Genomic DNA, 20,430 nt, shown 5'->3' on the forward strand with positions numbered 1-20,430 from the left:
GCATCCAATAAATATTTTAAATCAATGGAATTTCCTTAAAATGTTCATTATTCTTCTGTTTGTGTACTAACTTTTTCATTATTTTCATTGTCTTTTATTTGTTTTTTTCTTGTTCCTGTTCCATTCATGCCTGAAATGTGCTGTATAAATAAAGCTTGATTTGATTTCAACAACAACATTTTATTTTTATTTCACCTTTATTTCACCAGGTGACCATGATGTCATAATGATAGTTTAACCAGGTGGCCATGATTTAACCAGGTGGCCATGATGTCATAATGATAGTTTAACCAGGTGACCATGATGTCATAATGATAGTTTAACCAGGTAGGCCATGATGTCATAATGATAGTTTAACCAGGTAGGCCAGTTGAGAACAAGTTCTCATTTACAACTGCGACCTGGCCAAGATAAAGCAAAGCAGTGCGACAAAAATACAACACAGAGTTACACATAAACAAACGTACAGTCAGTAACACAAAATATATATATACAGTGTGTGTAAATGGAGTACGGAGGTAATGCAATAAATAGGCCCATAGTGGCGAAATAACTACAATCTAGCAATTAAATGGATCAAACAGATCAATCCCACATTTCCAGCCTGCTGACGGCGTGGTGGACTGGTAAACACCACCCCCGGCTCTTCCAGGGGCTCTAGGTGGTCTCCCACAGCTCTGCTGGTGGAGTGGTAAACACCACCCCCGGCTCTACCAGGGGCTTGAGGTGGTCTCCCACAGCTCTGCTGGTGGAGTGGTAAACACCACCCCCGGCTCTACCAGGGGCTTGAGGTGGTGTCCCACAGCTCTGCTGGTGGAGTGGTAAACACCACCCCCGGCTCTACCAGGGGCTTGAGGTGGTCTCCCACAGCTCTGCTGGTGGAGTGGTAAACATCACCCCCGGCTCTACCAGGGGCTTGAGGTGGTCTCCCACAGCTCTGCTGGTGGAGTGGTAAACACCACCCCCGGCTCTACCAGGGGCTTGAGGTGGTCTCCCACAGCTCTGCTTATGTCATGTTCTGTGCCCCTGCAACACAGAAATAAACACATTTAGTCATATTATATAAAACACTCAAAGTAATGGATAAGGAGCATCTACAGCCTTAGTTACACCTGGCACCTACATGTGACTTCTGTCATCTGATCACTCCAAGCTGCATTAGGTTCAGATCTACCAGGATGGGCCTTTGACATAGTCTGGACGCAGTCAGGCCACTGAATATAAATAAGTAATGTAAAGAGATGGGGTGTTTCCAACAGTAGTATCTAACTAAATGCTTGTGTTTCTAGCTCCAACAGTGCAGTAGTATCTAACTAAATGCTTGCGTTCATAGCTCCAACAGTGCAGTAATATCTAACTAAATGCTTGCGTTCATAGCTCCAACAGTGCAGTAATATCTAACTAAATGCTTGTGTTCATAGCTCCAACAGTGCAGTAATATCTAACTAAATGCTTGTGTTCATAGCTCCAACAGTGCAGTAATATCTAACTAAATGCTTGTGTTCCTAGCTCCAACAGTGCAGTAATATCTAACCAAATGCTTGTGTTCCTAGCTCCAACAGTACAGTAATATCTAACTAAATGCTTGTGTTCCTAGCTCCAACAGTGCAGTAATATCTAACTAAATGCTTGTGTTCCTAGCTCCAACAGTGCAGTAATATCTAACTAAATGCTTGTGTTCCTAGCTCCAACAGTAATATCTAACTAAATGCTTGTGTTCCTAGCTCCAACAGTGCAGTAATATCTAACAATTTCACAACAAATACCTAATACACACAAATCTAAGTAAAGGAATAAGAATATATAAATATATGGACGAGCGATGTCAGAGCGGCATAGACTAAGATACAGTAGAATATGATACAGTATATACATATGAGATGAGTAATACATAGACTAAGATACAGTAGAATATGATACAGTATATACATATGAGATGAGTAATACATAGACTAAGATACAGTAGAATAGGATAGAATACAGTATATACATATGAGATGAGTAATACATAGACTAAGATACAGTAGAATAGAATAGAATACAGTATATACATATGAGATGAGTAATGCCAGATATGTAAACATTATTAAAGTGACTAGTGTTCCATTCCTTGAAGTGGCCAATGATTTCAAGTCTGTGTATGTAGGCAGCAGCCTCTCTGTGTTAGTGATGGAAAAACAGCTTCTGTCTCTCGGTCCCAGCTTTGATGCACCTGTACTGACCTCGCCTTCTGAATGATAGCGCGGTGAACAGGCTTTGATGCACCTGTACTGACCTCGCCTTCTGGATGATAGTGGGGTGAACAGGCTTTGATGCACCTGTACTGACCTCGCCTTCTGGATGATAGTGGGCTGAACAGGCTTTGATGCACCTGTACTGACCTCGCCTTCTGGATGATAGTGGGCTGAACAGGCTTTGATGCACCTGTACTGACCTCGCCTTCTGAATGATAGTGGGGTGAACAGGCAGTGGCTCGGGTAATAACAAAGAACAAATGTGTGTGCCTGAGGGGAAATTCACTTTCATACAGCCAAAAGGGGTGACAAACTACACCAATATCAGTGGACAATTTGCACTAATGTAAATAAACATAGATGATGGAACATATTCCCTTTTGTTTACGTGATGAACCACTAAGGGGACAAAAATATTTACCATCTAAACCACGTGTGACCTCTCACCTCTCTGGCTGTAGAAGTGTTCTTCCTAACCAGTCCCTCAACAGCTCTCTGACTGAGCTCCACCCTCACTGTGTCTTCAGAGGAGAGGAAGGCTGAGGAGGGATGGAAAGATGAATGGATCAGTCAGTCAATAAAGTGTAGAGCTGCTGTCTGACAAAATCACTATTTTAGTAGTTCATTAAAGTAATTAAGACTTTATGACTGCTGAATACCAACTATCGATCACTTAGATCATGTATTTTCAGGTAGAGATACATCCTTGGGACGTCTCTAGCTCATTTAAGTTGACATTTAAAATGTTACGGTTAGGGTTTAGGGTAGGGATGTCCCAAGGATCCCATGATAGCATTGACCATTGTGCATTCTTCCGTCTCTTTTACGTAGCAGGTGTAAAAGAAACACAAAGATAAGTAGACACGCAGTGCATTATGGTCATTGTAGTTTAAAAAATAGCATCTAATTATGCCAACCTGTATGTGGGGTTGTTAGAGAAGAACGTGATTGTCAGCCCTAACAATCCATTCTAGCACCTCATCAGGCTCTGTAAAAGTCTTCATTGATGACGTGTTCCTTCTATTCCAGGAGACAGCAGAGGAACTTCATCGATTCCACTCCTTCATCAATACAAGCAATGAACATCTGAAATTCACCCTCACCTTTGATGTGCATGAAACAAGTTATCTGGACATTTTGATTAAGAGGGAGGGGTGTGGCTTTAGCACAGACCTATACAGGAAGCCGGACGGACAGGAATTCCCTCTTACGCAGAGACAGCTTCCACCCTACACCCCTAAAAAAACAATTGTAATACTTGAGTAAAGAAAACATTTAAAATGTAAATTTTTAATTTTAATTTAGTAAATTTAAAACAAAAACTTAACTGTTTGTCCTTGTAGGTAACCAGATCGTGACTACAACTAAGTTACTAACTCTTTAACCACACTGTGTTGTTACACTGGTGAGTAAAAACTCATGCTTCCTACACTTCAACTTGTTGTCTGAAAATAGAATGTAAATTTTCGTCAACTGCGTCCAGTCAGCAGATGGATTAGATGCCGCTTAGGCCGCCCGTTGTGACTCCGTCAAGAATTCAGCAGAGCAAGTTTGTATGGTCTGGTTATTAAATGGGTTCATAGTTCAATAGTAATATCCTCTAAAACGCTCTGGTGACAAACTTTACTGCCCTGTTTCCAGTTGTCCACATGGCTGGGAGAACCTATTCAAGTAAGGAAATAGATTTTGGAAATGTAAAAACAACGATGTATTATTAGCTAACTAGCTACAGTGAAAGCTAACTCAAATGAGCTGCTAAATGAGCTAGCTAGTTGGCTAGCTATCTATCTAACCAACTTCAAATACTGTATAGATAGATAGCTAAGTGAATGAAATATCACCAGCTACCTAACTTCATATTAGCTATCTATTTATCACTCCAAATGCATTTGTAGGTAGCTAGCTAACAGCCATGGAGGAGGGTGAAAGGATAGCAGCCCCAACTGTCAGTGAGAGAGGAGGCTAATCTGGATAGGGCAGGTACTTTTGTGTAGTTCCTGTCCCTAGAAGTGAGGACGGAGATAATAGTAACATAATATTCAGTGTGGTGTAATTTGACTATAATGAAGTGTGTTTCTTGTGAGGTTTTCTGTCCTCAGATAAAGAGCGCTATGAAAGCCAGTCTACATATGAAGAGGTCCCAATGAAGAGCAGTGGTTCTCAGTCCTGGGGACTCAAAGAGGTACATTGTTGTTTTTGCCTCAGCACTGCACAGCTGATTCAAATGATCAACTCTTCATCAAGCTTCAAGTGGTATTTATGTGTTCATTTGTGATGCTGTCCTTGATATGATCCTGTTATTGTCACATGCTACACATGTACATATGTGTGCCCGTGCATCTATCAATTCAATGTTATCATGATTTTTTAATCAGGGATATTATACTTTAGTAATCCACAATGACCTGTTGATGTAAAAGTCTAATAATTACATTGTCTTCCATATTCCTACAGATACCTTGTAACTGGAGATTCCTTCAAAACATTTGCCTACAGTTACCGTGTAGGGCACTGCAAGGTTGGGTGACCAGGGTCATCTGGGACTGCCTCCTGGAGGAATTCATGTGTGAAGGCTACCTGTGTCCTGCGTAACTTCATGAGGATGGACACGAGGACCAGGAGGGGTCACAATGAACTCAAACATTTTACCATTGGAACGCTTGATGTAATTAAATCAAACGTTTTACCATTGGAACACTTGATGTAATTAAATCAAACGTTTTACCATTGGAACACTTGATGTAATTAAATCAAACGTTTTACCATTGGAACGCTTGATGTAATTAAATCAAACGTTTTACCATTGGAACACTTGATGTAATTAAATCAAACGTTTTACCATTGGAACACTTGATGTAATTAAATCAAACGTTTTACCATTGGAACACTTGATGTAATTAAATCAAACGTTTTACCATTGGAACACTTGATTCACATTCTCCATGGTTGTCTCCAGCATGCTAAAGCGTTCACAGCTGGCGATCCCTCATCGTGATTGGTTGTTCCCCACCATTTGCAACAACGTCACTGAGCACCATCACTATCTTTCCTTCGTGGATCTCCTGCATGTTTACATATCTGGCATTACTCATCTCATATGTATATACTGTATTCTATCCTATTCTACTGTATCTTAGTCTATGTATTACTCATCTCATATGTATATACTGTATTCTATCCTATTCTACTGTATCTTAGTCTATGTATTACTCATCTCATATGTATATACTGTATTCTATCCTATTCTACTGTATCTTAGTCTATGTATTACTCATCTCATATGTATATACTGTATTCTATCCTATTCTACTGTATCTTAGTCTATGTATTACTCATCTCATATGTATATACTGTATTCTATCCTATTCTACTGTATCTTAGTCTATGTATTACTCATCTCATATGTATATACTGTATTCTATCCTATTCTACTGTATCTTAGTCTATGCATTACTCATCTCATATGTATATACTGTATTCTATCCTATTCTACTGTATCTTAGTCTATGCATTACTCATCTCATATGTATATACTGTATTCTATCCTATTCTACTGTATCTTAGTCTATGTATTACTCATCTCATATGTATATACTGTATTCTATCCTATTCTACTGTATCTTAGTCTATGCATTACTCATCTCATATGTATATACTGTATTCTATCCTATTCTACTGTATCTTAGTCTATGCATTACTCATCTCATATGTATATACTGTATTCTATCCTATTCTACTGTATCTTAGTCTATGTATTACTCATCTCATATGTATATACTGTATTCTATTCATTAACAAATACTAAGAGGGACCAAGAGTCTGTTGATTGGTCAGTCATTGGGTTCATTTGTTGAAATCAAATCAAGCTTTATTTATGCAGCACATTTCAGACATGGATGCAACACAATGGCTTCACAGGAAAAAACAATGAAAATAAACAGAAATATTGAGGATAAAAAAACAAAGAACAACTGAGAGACTAATGAGCATTGCAAAGGAAATGCCATTGATTCAAATATTAACAATATGATGCTACATCCAACCCAAAACATAACTTGTTTTTTAGGAGGGGCTCTGAAAGACACTACGGGGGCATCGATTGAAAATTGACTGGTAACAACTGGGACCTAAAAGACACCCACCATGACACCCACTAAATCTGCCCAAGAAGAGGCAAACAAAAGAAAAACCCACACTTTAACTTAAAGACAGGAAGCAAACCAAAAAGGTGGAGCAACTAAAGGTGTTGACTCTCCACATCTATCAAGACAACTGGAGCACTGGGCCAGACACTCTTAAATAGAACCTGGACCAGCTCAGGTGAAACACCTTCCCACTAACGAGATGGACAAGCCAGCACAGGTGTAACACATACTGACTAACGAGGTGACACCAATCAGTGCGTCCTACGTGCTAACGAGCTAGACGTGATAAAGTCCAACCTCAAAACATAAATGGAAAAACCAAAGCCTGTAACACCTTCCACCTTAAGACAAATATATCCTATATTTCTGTTGGACAAGTTTGCTCACCCCCAACAGAATTTTTTTATTTTTCAAATATTTTTCCCCTTCCGCTTCTAGAACTCTCGTCCCCTTGGAACAAAATAAATTGTGATCCCTGGCAACGCACTGGCTAAACGCAAAACTTGCTGACTGCCCACCCTTGAGACAATCACCAACCAACTCCTGCAATATCCGTAGTAACTTTCAACCTTACTTCTCTCTCTCTTTTCAGGGTTCACTCGAGAGGCATGTTGTTGGATCGGGGCCCAGTCCCCAATGTCATGCATTTGGGTTGGCACATCTGAGAATGAATCCTGATATTCTAAAAGAAGGGTAACAACATCAATATAATTAAATCTAAAAGCAGGGCAACAATGTCAATATAATTGTACCCAAAAATGGTCAGCTGGTTGCATAAATAATTATGATTACTAACTGTTACATAAATTGTAAATATGAAAATCAAAACCAAATGTACACCCCTTTGTTAATATGTATTGGCAATAATTAACTTAATGGTGAGGCATGGAATAATAAAACATGTATCTTTTGTCAGGCTGAATGTTTGAAATATGAGGTGATTTGAGTCATGCTTCTTCAGTAGTGGAATAAAGACAATTAGCATTTGAATGTTGTAAAGAAATACTGGAGTGATGTCAGATTGTTAATAAAATTGATTATAGACCATTTATTATACTGCTTTCATGTGTGTATATACACAAACATCTGCAACAATTATCATATTACATGTATTTTTTTAAACAAGCAGCTTTTTCAACTAGTAGAAAACAGCTAGCTACATTTTGAAGTGCTGCATTTTGATTAAAGTGGGTCACCAACGCAGTAAGTGTAACACAGCTCTTTTTTTTTGTTAAATAATATTCTTTCAATTCAGAGCCTGGATTTTCCCCTGAGGCTAATATCCATATCATGCTGCAATCAATTGAACAGGGCAAAGGATAAGGTAGAACATCATTAAAATACTCCTACTACAATGTTAAAACATTCTACATTGTGACATCATTAAAATACTCCTACTACAATGTTAAAACATTCTACATTGTGACATCATTAAAATACTCCTGCTACAATCTTAAAACATTCTACATTGTGACATCATTAAAATACTCCTACTACAATGTTACATTTACATTACATTTAAGTCATTTAGCAGACGCTCTTATCCAGAGCGACTTACAAATTGGTGCATTCACCTTATGATATCCAGTGGAACAACCACTTTACAATAGTGCATCTAACTCTTTTAAGGGGGAGGGGGTTAGAAGGATTACTTTATCCTATCCTAGGTATTCCTTAAAGAGGTGGGGTTTCAGGTGTCTCCGGAAGGTGGTGATTGACTCCGCTGACCTGGCGTCGTGAGGGAGTTTGTTCCACCATTGGGGTGCCAGAGCAGCGAACAGTTTTGACTGGGCTGAGCGGGAACTGTACTTCCTCAGAGGTAGGGAGGCGAGCAGGCCAGAGGTGGATGAACGCAGTGCCCTTGTTTGGGTGTAGGGCCTGATCAGAGCCTGAAGGTACGGAGGTGCCGTTCCCCTCACAGCTCCGTAGGCAAGCACCATGGTCTTGTAGCGGATGCGAGCTTCAATTGGAAGCCAGTGGAGAGAGCGGAGGAGCGGGGTGACGTGAGAGAACTTGGGAAAGTTGAACACCAGACGGGCTGCGGCGTTCTGGATGAGTTGTAGGGGTTTAATGGCACAGGCAGGGAGCCCAGCCAACAGCGAGTTGCAGTAATCCAGACGGGAGATGACAAGTGCCTGGATTAGGACCTGCGCCGCTTCCTGCGTGAGGCAGGGTCGTACTCTGCGAATGTTGTAGAGCATGAACCTACAGGAACGGGTCACCGCCTTAAAACATGCCTCCTGGAAAACATTCTACATTGTGACATCATTAAAATAGTCCTACTACAATGTTAAAACATTCTACATTGTGACATTTCATTGATATCATGAAACAACTCCTTCATGTATGTATTTTCTGATGTTTGATCAGAGATCTTTTATCAGAGTATCTCTTGTCACATAATTCACAGCTATAAGGTTTCTCTCCTGTGTGTGTTCTCTGGTGTGAAGTCAGCTTGCTAGATGCAAGAAAACTCTTCCCACATTGATCACAGCTATAAGGCTTCTCTCCAGTGTGGGTTCTCTGGTGTACTATCAGGTTGTTTAGCTGAGTAAAACTCTTCCCACATTGATCACAGCTATAAGGTTTCTCTCCAGTGTGTGTTCTCTGGTGTAGAGTCAGATTGCCAGACCGAACAAAACTCTTCCCACATTGACCACAGCTATAAGATTTCTCTCCTGTGTGTGCTCTCTGGTGTAAAGTCAGAGAGCCAGATTGAACAAAACTCTTCCCACATTGACCACAGCTATAAGTTTTCTCTCCTGTGTGTATTCTCTGGTGTAGAGTCAGAGAGCCAGATTGAACAAAACTCTTCCCACATTGACCACAGCTATAAGGTTTCTCTCCTGTGTGTATTCTCTGGTGTGATATCAGGCTGATTGACTGAGTAAAACTCTTCCCACATTGAACACAGCTATAAGGTTTCTCTCCTGTGTGTGCTCTCTGGTGTAATGTCAGATGGCCAAATCGACTAAAACTCTTCTCACATTGACCACAGCTATACGATTTCTCTCCCGTGTGTGTTCTCTGATGAATTTTAATGCCTGATGAGGTGAATCTCTTCCCACAGTCAGAGCGGCAGTGAGTTCTCCTCCCCGTGGGTCTCTGCAGGTGTTTCTTGAGGTGTTCTGATCTGGAGAGACTCTTCTCTACCTTGTCAGCATCATGAGGTTGTTGAGGCTCCCCAGAGGATCCACGATAGTCCCGTCTCTCTCCTGTGTGAACAACAAAGTCAGACAGATGATTAAAGGCCCACAACAGCGGTAATTCACTGTAAAAGGTGATGCCAACAGCATAGCCATGATGTTGTACAACAATTGATGTCTGTAATGAATGTTTAAATTATTTGACAATTGTCTTAAAATGAGCAACAAGTCATATTTTGTCTAAAATGTCACATTAGTAGTAACATCTAAGATTGTAGACTAGAAATAAGTTATTCATGTTGTTGAAACTAAGCAGTGTGGCAGAAGACTTTTGGTCTCCAATACAGGCCCCTTTCTGTGTTGCTAAAATTGCGGCACGAGGGCAATTTGGTTGCAGAAACTCCTCCATGCTAATGAGGAAACCACTAGTTATGGATGTAGTATATCTGGTAATGAGGAAACCACTAGTTATGGATGTAGTATATCTGGTAATGAGGAAACCACTAGTTATGGATGTAGTATATCTGGTAATGAGGAAACCACTAGTTATGGATGTAGTATATCTGGTAATGAGGAAACCACTAGTTATGGATGTAGTATATCTGGTAATCAGGAAACCACTAGTTATGGATGTAGTATATCTTTTAATGAAGAAACCACTAGTTATGGATGTAGTATATCTGCTAATGAGGAAACCACTAGTTATGGATGTAGTATATCTGCTAATGAGGAAACCACTAGTTATGGATGTAGTATATCTGGTAATGAGGAAACCACTAGTTATGGATGTAGTATATCTGGTAATGAGGAAACCACTAGTTATGGATGTAGTATATCTGGTAATGAGGAAACCACTAGTTATGGATGTAGTATATCTGCTAATGAGGACACCACTAGTTATGGATGTAGTATATCTGGTAATGAGGAAACCACTAGTTATGGATGTAGTATATCTGGTAAGGAGGAAACCACTAGTTATGGATGTAGTATATCTGCTAATGAGGACACCACTAGTTATGGATGTAGTATATCTGGTAATGAGGAAACCACTAGTTATGGATGTAGTATATCTAGTAATGAGGAAACCACTAGTTATGGATGTAGTATATCTGCTAATGAGGAAACCACTAGTTATGGATGTAGTATATATGCTAATGAGGAAACCACTAGTTATGGATGTAGTATATCTGGTAATGAGGAAACCACTAGTTATGGATGTAGTATATCTGGTAATGAGGAAACCACTAGTTATGGATGTAGTATATCTGCTAATGAGGACACCACTAGTTATGGATGTAGTATATCTGGTAATGAGGAAACCACTAGTTATGGATGTAGTATATCCGGTAATGAGGAAACCACTAGTTATGGATGTAGTATATCCGGTAATGAGGAAACCACTAGTTATGGATGTAGTATATCTGGTCATGAGGAAACCACTAGTTATGGATGTAGTATATCTGGTAATGAGGAAACCACTAGTTATGGATGTAGTATATCTGGTAATGAGGAAACCACAAGTTATGGATGTAGTATATCTGGTAATGAGGAAACCACTAGTTATGGATGTAGTATATCCGGTAATGAGGAAACCACTAGTTATGGATGTAGTATATCTGGTCATGAGGAAACCACTAGTTATGGATGTAGTATATCTGGTAATGAGGACACCACTAGTTATGGATGTAGTATATCTGGTAATGAGGAAACCACTAGTTATGGATGTAGTATATCCGGTAATGAGGAAACCACTAGTTATGGATGTAGTATATCCGGTAATGAGGAAACCACTAGTTATGGATGTAGTATATCTGGTCATGAGGAAACCACTAGTTATGGATGTAGTATATCTGGTAATGAGGAAACCACTAGTTATGGATGTAGTATATCTGGTAATGAGGAAACCACAAGTTATGGATGTAGTATATCTGGTAATGAGGAAACCACTAGTTATGGATGTAGTATATCTTTTAATGAAGAAACCACTAGTTATGGATGTAGTATATCTGCTAATGAGGAAACCACTAGTTATGGATGTAGTATATCTGCTAATGAGGAAACCACTAGTTATGGATGTAGTATATCTGGTCATGAGGAAACCGCTAGTTATGGATGTAGTATATATGCTAATGAGGAAACCACTAGTTATGGATGTAGTATATCTGGTAATGAGGAAACCACTAGTTATGGATGTAGTATATCTGGTAATGAGGAAACCGATAGTTATGGATGTAGTATATCTGCCTGGAGCAAAAATGGTGAGCAAAGATTTTAGTTTTTCACAATTTATTCTGAATGTGAATGGGGGAAAACTCAGGGGAGTAACCTCCATGTCCAGGTTGCTTATGAGTGCATTTCACACTACTTTGGATTATAATTGTAAGGCTCGTTTGAATGTCCTGCTTAATATAATGTTTGTGTCATCATCACAAATCAACCGCTTTGTACTTAAACACTTCAACCAGTAAAATGCTCTTTGGCTAGCTTTTCCATCAGCCTGACAATGAGGGTTTGTACACTATTTGCCAAATTGGCCCATAACTTCACCTAACAACAAATATACCTGTAATGAACGAAGAAGCACTTTGGTTGTTATTGCATGACATACATAGTGTACTCTAGGACCCATAACAACAACATAGACCTACTGTAGGACCCAGAACTTCACCTAACAATAACATAGACCTACTGTAGGACCCATAACTTCACCTAACAACAACATAGACCTACTGTAGGACCCATAACTTCACCTAACAACAACATAGACCTACTGTAGGACCCATAACATTACCTAACAATAACATAGACCTACTGTAGGACCCATAACTTCACCAAACAATAACATAGACCTACTGTAGGACCCATAACTTAAGTTTAAGTTTAACTTCACCTAACAATAACATAGACCTAATGTAGGACCCATAACTTCACCTAACAATAACATAGACCTACTGTAGGACCCATAACTTCACCTAACAATAACATAGACCTAATGTAGGACCCATAACTTCACCTAACAATAACATAGACCTACTGCAGGACCCAAAATGATTTCCTCGATCAGCTGATGATCGATGAACATGTGACTGTAACTAAACAGCTACAGTATTAAGAATTATGTGTAATTATTGAAGAACCACATTAATGACAGTATCCACTTGGGTGTTGTCAATAAAGTTAAGGTGACTCTCGGTTAGAACCATTGAATTTAGCAAACTCTGAAATTATTTAGGATTTCTGCAAACTCAAATGATTTGATTTGGAATTTCTGTGCCCATGAAAACTGTTTTCCCAGCGTAATATAAGGAAACTAAATGTTACGTGGGTAGAGTGCATTTCAGAGATCTGAATACAAAAAAACTGTCCTAACAGGACAATAACCTAAACCACAAGGCCAAATCGACGCTGGAGGACCTTACCAAGATGATATTGAATGTTCCTGAGTGGCCTAGTTACAGTTTGGACTTAAATCATCTTTAAAATCTATGGAAAGACTTGAAAATGGCTTTCTAGCAATGATCAACAACCAACTTGACAGAACAGGAAGGATTTAAAAAAGAATAATGAATTTTCACATGAAGATGAATGAAGAAGTCTCCTATTGGATGACATCACGACTTCCCATCAAGCCAACTCCTTGAAGGCCTTACTATGACATCACTCACTCCTTCTAGTTTGCAGTTGTCTAAAAAAACACTATTTTGCTCAAAACATTTATTTGTTTCCCTTTAGTGTGTTTATACTTTACTGTATTTATATATCACTTTCAACAGGAAAAGTTTATTTTTTTATTTTTTTATCACTGGAGGAGGTCATGAACAATTCATTAAAAAAAATGTTCACCTTTATTTAACCAGTTGAGAACAAGTTATCATTTACAAATGCGACCTGGCCAAGATAAAGCACAGCAGTGCGACAAAAACAGAGTTACACTTGGGATAAACAAAAGTACAGTCAATAACACAATAGAAAAATCTATATACAGTGTGTGCAAATGGAGTACAGAGGCAATAAAGGCAATAAGGCAATAAATAGGCCATAGTAGCAAAGTAATTACAATTTAACAAATTAACACTGGAGTGATAGATGTGCAGATGATGATGTGCAAGTAGAAATACTGGTGTGAGCAAAAAAAGTAAATAAAAACATGGGGATGAGGTAGGCAGTTGGATGGGCTATTTACAGATGGGCTGTGTACAGCTGCAGCGATCGGTAAGCTGCTCAGATAGCTGATGCTTAAAGTTAGTGAGGGAGATATAAGTCTCCAACTTCAGCGATGTTTTCAATTCGTTCCAGACATTGGCAGCAGAGAACTGGAAGGAAAGGCGGCCAAAGGAGATGTTGGCTTTGTGGATGACCAGTGAGATATACTTCCTGGAGCGCGTCCTATGGGTGGGTGTTGCTATGGTGACCAGTGAGCTGAGTTAACCTTTCACGAGTCACAAACCCGGATCCGGGATCCCCCCCATCAAAAAAGCTGACTAGCATAGCCTAGCCTAAAGTTACAGGGATATCATATAATAAAATGTTCATGAAATCACAAGTCCAAGACACCAAATGAAAGATACAGATCTTGTGAATCCAGCCATCATTTCCGATTTTTTAAATGTTTTACAGGGAAGACACAATATGTAAATCTATTAGCTAACCACAATAGCAAAAGACACAACTTTTTTTTCTTCACCATTTTTTTCCTGCATGGGCAGATATCACAATTTCGACTAAATAAAGATATATATAGCCACTAACCAAGAAACAACTTCAGAAGATGACAGTCTGATAACATATTCATGGTATAGCATATGTTTTGTTAGAAAAATGTGCATATTTCAGGTATAAATCACAGTTCTACATTGCAGCTGCAATCTGAAATAGCGTTGGAAGCAGCCGGAATAATTACAGAGACCGACGTCAATTACCAAAATACTCATCCTAAAACATTTCTGAAAAATACACAGCATACAGCAAATGAAAGCCCAACATCTTGTGAATCCAGCCATCATTTCTGATTTTTAAAATGTTTTACAGGGAAGACACAATATGTAAATCTATTAGCTAACCACGTTAGCAAAAGACACCACTTTTTTTACTACACCACTTTTTTACTCCATCAGTAGCTATCACTAATTCGACTATATAAAGATATATATAGCCACTAACCAAGAAACAACTTCATAAGATGACAGTCTGATAACATATTTATGGTATAGCATATGTTTTTTTAGAAAAATTTGCATTTTTCAGGTATAAATCATAGTTTACCATTGCAGCCACTATCACAAAACTCACCAAAGCGACTAGAATAACTACAGAGAGCAACGTGTATTACCTAATTACTCATCATAAAACATTTCTTAAAAATACACAGCGTACAGCAAATGAAAGCCCAACATCTTGTGAATCCAGACAATATTTCAGATTTTCTAAGTGTTTTACAGCGAAAACACAATATATCGTTATATTAGCATACCACATGAGCTAACATCACCCCAGCATTGATTCAAGGCAAAAAGCGCGATAACGTTATCACCACCAAAATATATTAATTTTTTCACTAACCTTCTCAGAATTCTTCAGATGACAGTCCTGTAACATCATATTACACAATGCATATAGAGTTTGTTCGAAAATGTGCATATTTAGCATCACAAATCGTGGTTATGCTATGTAATCAGTCAAAACATGGCATGCATTCTGGCCGGCGCCATCTTGGAAGGGCACCTAAGTTTACGATTATTTATCAATTAGATTGACTAAAAAAATACAGGTTGGACAGCTAATGAAAGATGCATTGGTTATTAATGCAACCGCTGATTTAGATTTTTAAAATTAACGTTACTAGACATACAGTGTGCGTTACAGCCAGACTAGTGCCGCAATATTGGCCGAAAAATGCGTTTACATTTTTCCACATAAATACGGAATAAAATCATAAATAGTTCTTACTTTTGGACGAGCTTCCATCAAAATCTTGGGCAAGGTGTCCTTTTGTCCAAAAGAATCGTTGCTTTGTTGTAAAACGTCCACTTCAACTTCGGAACTAGCAGCTAACAGTAGCTACGTGGCACACACATGTCCAAATCCTCAAACGCAATACTACGAAAATTCCGAAAATAGCACTATACTCGCATAAACTGATATAAATCGGTTTCAAATAACTTCGTTATGATGTTTCTAACACCTATACCGAATTAAATTACAGACGGACATATCTAAGGCCGATAACTGAGCGTTTCAAAATGCTATCCTGGGGTCTTGCGTTGAGTAATGGCGGAAGTCGAAAAGAGAGCGCACCTCGTTCCTTGCCCTTTTATAAGCTCTGAGAAATACGTAGAAACACCATTACACTTCTCATTGGTTACTGACATCCAGGGGAAGGCGGGTGCAGTTCATTTCGATCCATAGGGCACACACAGAGCTTTAAACTGATCCGAGATCAGAGCCTAGTTTTCAGACCTTCGCATGTCCTGTCATGATTTTCGCTGTAGAAAGAGTTCTGGTTCACCCACAGACATAATTCAAACGGTTTTAGAAACTAGAGATTGTTTTCTATCCAATAGTAATAATAATATGCATATTGTACGAGCAAGAATTGAGTACGAGGCAGTTTAATTTGGAGACGCAAAATGTCGAAGTTGAAACAGCACCCCCTGTAGTGACAATTAACCAGAATAACATGAGTTGTGCCCTTTAAACTGTTAGACTGTTAGTCCATAATCAACTAGTCTCTCACTGTTTAACCAGAATAACATGAGTTGTGCCCTTCAAACTGTTAGACTGTTAGTCCATAATCAACTAGTCTCTCACTGTTTAACCAGAATTAAATGAGTTGTGTCCTTTTGACTGTTAGTCCATAATCAACTAGTCTCTCACTGTTTAACCAGAATAACATGAGTTGTGCCCTTCAAACTGTTAGACTGTTAGTCCATAATCAACTAGTCTCTCACTGTTTAACCAGAATTAAATGAGTTGTGTCCTTTTGACTGTTAGTCCATAATCAACTAGTCTCTCACTGTTTAACCAGAATAACATGAGTTGTGCCCTACAAACTGTTAGTCCATAATCATATTCAGCTACTTAGATGGCATGTATTGTCATGTTATGCTCACTATAAGAAATCCTGAATGTACTGAAATGCCTGGAGGGGATGTGTTAGTTCATAACCCATCATGTATACCTGTTAATTCATAACCCATCATTTATACCTGTTAATTCATAACCCATCATTTATACCTGTTAGTTCATAACCCATCATGTATACCTGTTAGTTCATAACCCATCATTTATACCTGTTAGTTCATAACCCATTATTTATACCTGTTAGTTCATAACCCATCATTTATACCTGTTAATTCATAACCCATCATTTATACCTGTTAGTTCATAACCCATCATTTATACCTGTTAATTCATAACCCATCATTTATACCTGTTAATTCATAACCCATCATTTATACCTGTTAATTCATAACCCATCATTTATACATGTTCATTCATAACCCATCATTTATACCTGTTAGTTCATAACCCATCATTTATACCTGTTAATTCATAACCCATCATTTATACCTGTTCATAACCCATCATTTATACCTGTTAATTCATAACCCATAATTTATACCTGTTAATTCATAACCCATCATTTATACCTGTTAATTCATAACCCATCATTTATACCTGTTAGTTCACAACCCATCATTTATACCTGTTAATTCATAACCCATCATTTATACCTGTTAATTCATAACCCATCATTTATACCTGTTAGTTCATAACCCATCATTTATACCTGTTCATAACCCATCATTTATACCTGTTAATTCATAACCCATCATTTATACCTGTTAGTTCATAACCCATCATTTATACCTGTTCATAACCCATCATTTATACCTGTTCATTCATAACCCATCATTTATACCTGTTAGTTCATAACCCATCATTTATACCTGTTAATTCATAACCCATCATTTATACCTGTTAATTCATAACCCATCATTTATACATGTTTACATTTACATTTACATTTAAGTCATTTAGCAGACGCTCTTATCCAGAGCGACATTCATAACCCATCATTTATACCTGTTAGTTCATAACCCATCATTTATACCTGTTAATTCATAACCCATCATTTATACCTGTTCATAACCCATCATTTATACCTGTTAATTCATAACCCATAATTTATACCTGTTAATTCATAACCCATCATTTATACCTGTTAATTCATAACCCATCATTTATACCTGTTAGTTCACAACCCATCATTTATACCTGTTAATTCATAACCCATCATTTATACCTGTTAATTCATAACCCATCATTTATACCTGTTAGTTCATAACCCATCATTTATACCTGTTCATAACCCATCATTTATACCTGTTAATTCATAACCCATCATTTGTACCTGTTAGTTCATAACCCATCATTTATACCTGTTCATAACCCATCATTTATACCTGTTCATTCATAACCCATCATTTATACCTGTTAGTTCATAACCCATCATTTATACCTGTTAATTCATAACCCATAATTTATACCTGTTAATTCATAACCCATCATTTATACCTGTTAATTCATAACCCATCATTTATACCTGTTAGTTCACAACCCATCATTTATACCTGTTAATTCATAACCCATCATTTATACCTGTTAATTCATAACCCATCATTTATACCTGTTAGTTCATAACCCATCATTTATACCTGTTCATAACCCATCATTTATACCTGTTAATTCATAACCCATCATTTATACCTGTTAGTTCACAACCCATCATTTATACCTGTTAATTCATAACCCATCATTTATACCTGTTAATTCATAACCCATCATTTATACATGTTCATTCATAACCCATCATTTATACCTGTTAGTTCATAACCCATCATTTATACCTGTTAATTCATAACCCATCATTTATACCTGTTCATAACCCATCATTTATACCTGTTAATTCATAACCCATCATTTATACCTGTTAGTTCACAACCCATCATTTATACCTGTTAATTCATAACCCATCATTTATACCTGTTAATTCATAACCCATCATTTATACCTGTTAGTTCATAACCCATCATTTATACCTGTTCATAACCCATCATTTATACCTGTTAATTCATAACCCATCATTTATACCTGTTAGTTCATAACCCATCATTTACACCTGTTCATAACCCATCATTTATACCTGTTCATTCATAACCCATCATTTATACCTGTTAGTTCATAACCCATCATTTATACCTGTTAATTCATAACCCATCATTTATACCTGTTAATTCATAACCCATCATTTATACATGTTTACATTTACATTTACATTTAAGTCATTTAGCAGACGCTCTTATCCAGAGCGACATTCATAACCCATCATTTATACCTGTTAGTTCATAACCCATCATTTATACCTGTTAATTCATAACCCATCATTTATACCTGTTCATAACCCATCATTTATACCTGTTAAGTCATAACCCATAATTTATACCTGTTAATTCATAACCCATCATTTATACCTGTTAATTCATAACCCATCATTTATACCTGTTAGTTCACAACCCATCATTTATACCTGTTAATTCATAACCCATCATTTATACCTGTTAATTCATAACCCATCATTTATACCTGTTAGTTCATAACCCATCATTTATACCTGTTCATAACCCATCATTTATACCTGTTAATTCATAACCCATCATTTATACCTGTTAGTTCATAACCCATCATTTATACCTGTTCATAACCCATCATTTATACCTGTTCATTCATAACCCATCATTTATACCTGTTAGTTCATAACCCATCATTTATACCTGTTAATTCATAACCCATAATTTATACCTGTTAATTCATAACCCATCATTTATACCTGTTAATTCATAACCCATCATTTATACCTGTTAGTTCACAACCCATCATTTATACCTGTTAATTCATAACCCATCATTTATACCTGTTAATTCATAACCCATCATTTATACCTGTTAGTTCATAACCCATCATTTATACCTGTTCATAACCCATCATTTATACCTGTTAATTCATAACCCATCATTTATACCTGTTAGTTCACAACCCATCATTTATACCTGTTAATTCATAACCCATCATTTATACCTGTTAATTCATAACCCATCATTTATACCTGTTAATTCACAACCCATCATTTATACCTGTTAATTCATAACCCATCATTTATACCTGTTAATTCATAACCCATCATTTATACCTGTTAATTCATAACCCATCATTTATACCTGTTAGTTCATAACCCATCATTTATACCTGTTCATAACCCATCATTTATACCTGTTAATTCATAACCCATCATTTATACCTGTTAGTTCATAACCCATCATTTATACCTGTTAATTCATAACCCATCATTTATACCTGTTAGTTCATAACCCATCATTTATACCTGTTCATAACCCATCATTTATACCTGTTAATTCATAACCCATCATTTATACCTGTTAATTCATAACCCATCATTTATACCTGTTAGTTCATAACCCATCATTTATACCTGTTCATAACCCATCATTTATACCTGTTCATAACCCATCATTTATACCTGTTAATTCATAACCCATCATTTATACCTGTTAGTTCATAACCCATCATTTATACCTGTTAATTCATAACCCATCATTTATACCTGTTAGTTCATAACCCATCATTTATACCTGTTCATAACCCATCATTTATACCTGTTAATTCATAACCCATCATTTATACCTGTTAGTTCAGGGGCAGTTCAGGCAGGCTGGCACGCTCCCTGACCTTACTTGGCAGGAACTAATGGAGATCCATAATAAACCCCAGGAAGAGTAGCTGCTGCCTTGGCAGGAACTAATGGAGATCCATAATAAACCCCAGGAA

General features: G+C 37.5%; 3 protein-coding genes across 3 annotated transcripts in view; all 3 read right to left on the minus strand.

The window, feature by feature from the left end:
• The window catches only part of LOC139548133 (zinc finger protein ZFP2-like), a 176,629-nt gene that overhangs the window by 41,800 nt on the left and 114,399 nt on the right, over nt 1-20,430 (minus strand). The gene's annotated exons all lie outside the window — the stretch shown is intronic.
• Nucleotides 6,081-9,679, minus strand: LOC139550277 (zinc finger protein 180-like; the record flags this gene model as incomplete). The annotated part of the gene is made up of 1 exon (XM_071361072.1): nt 6,081-9,679. A coding segment is annotated over one exon (960 nt), but the record flags the coding sequence as incomplete, so codon positions are not given.
• Nucleotides 6,081-20,430, minus strand: part of LOC139548778 (zinc finger protein ZFP2-like) — a 497,157-nt gene continuing 482,807 nt past the window's right edge. Inside the window, exon 2 of the mRNA XM_071358620.1 lies at nt 6,081-6,676. The gene's annotated coding sequence lies outside the window, so the exon portion shown is untranslated. The remainder of the gene's footprint in view (nt 6,677-20,430) is intronic.

The sequence above is a fragment of the Salvelinus alpinus genome, chromosome 2 (genome assembly GCF_045679555.1).
Source record: "Salvelinus alpinus chromosome 2, SLU_Salpinus.1, whole genome shotgun sequence".
In the NCBI taxonomy this organism is placed as follows: domain Eukaryota; kingdom Metazoa; phylum Chordata; class Actinopteri; order Salmoniformes; family Salmonidae; genus Salvelinus; species Salvelinus alpinus.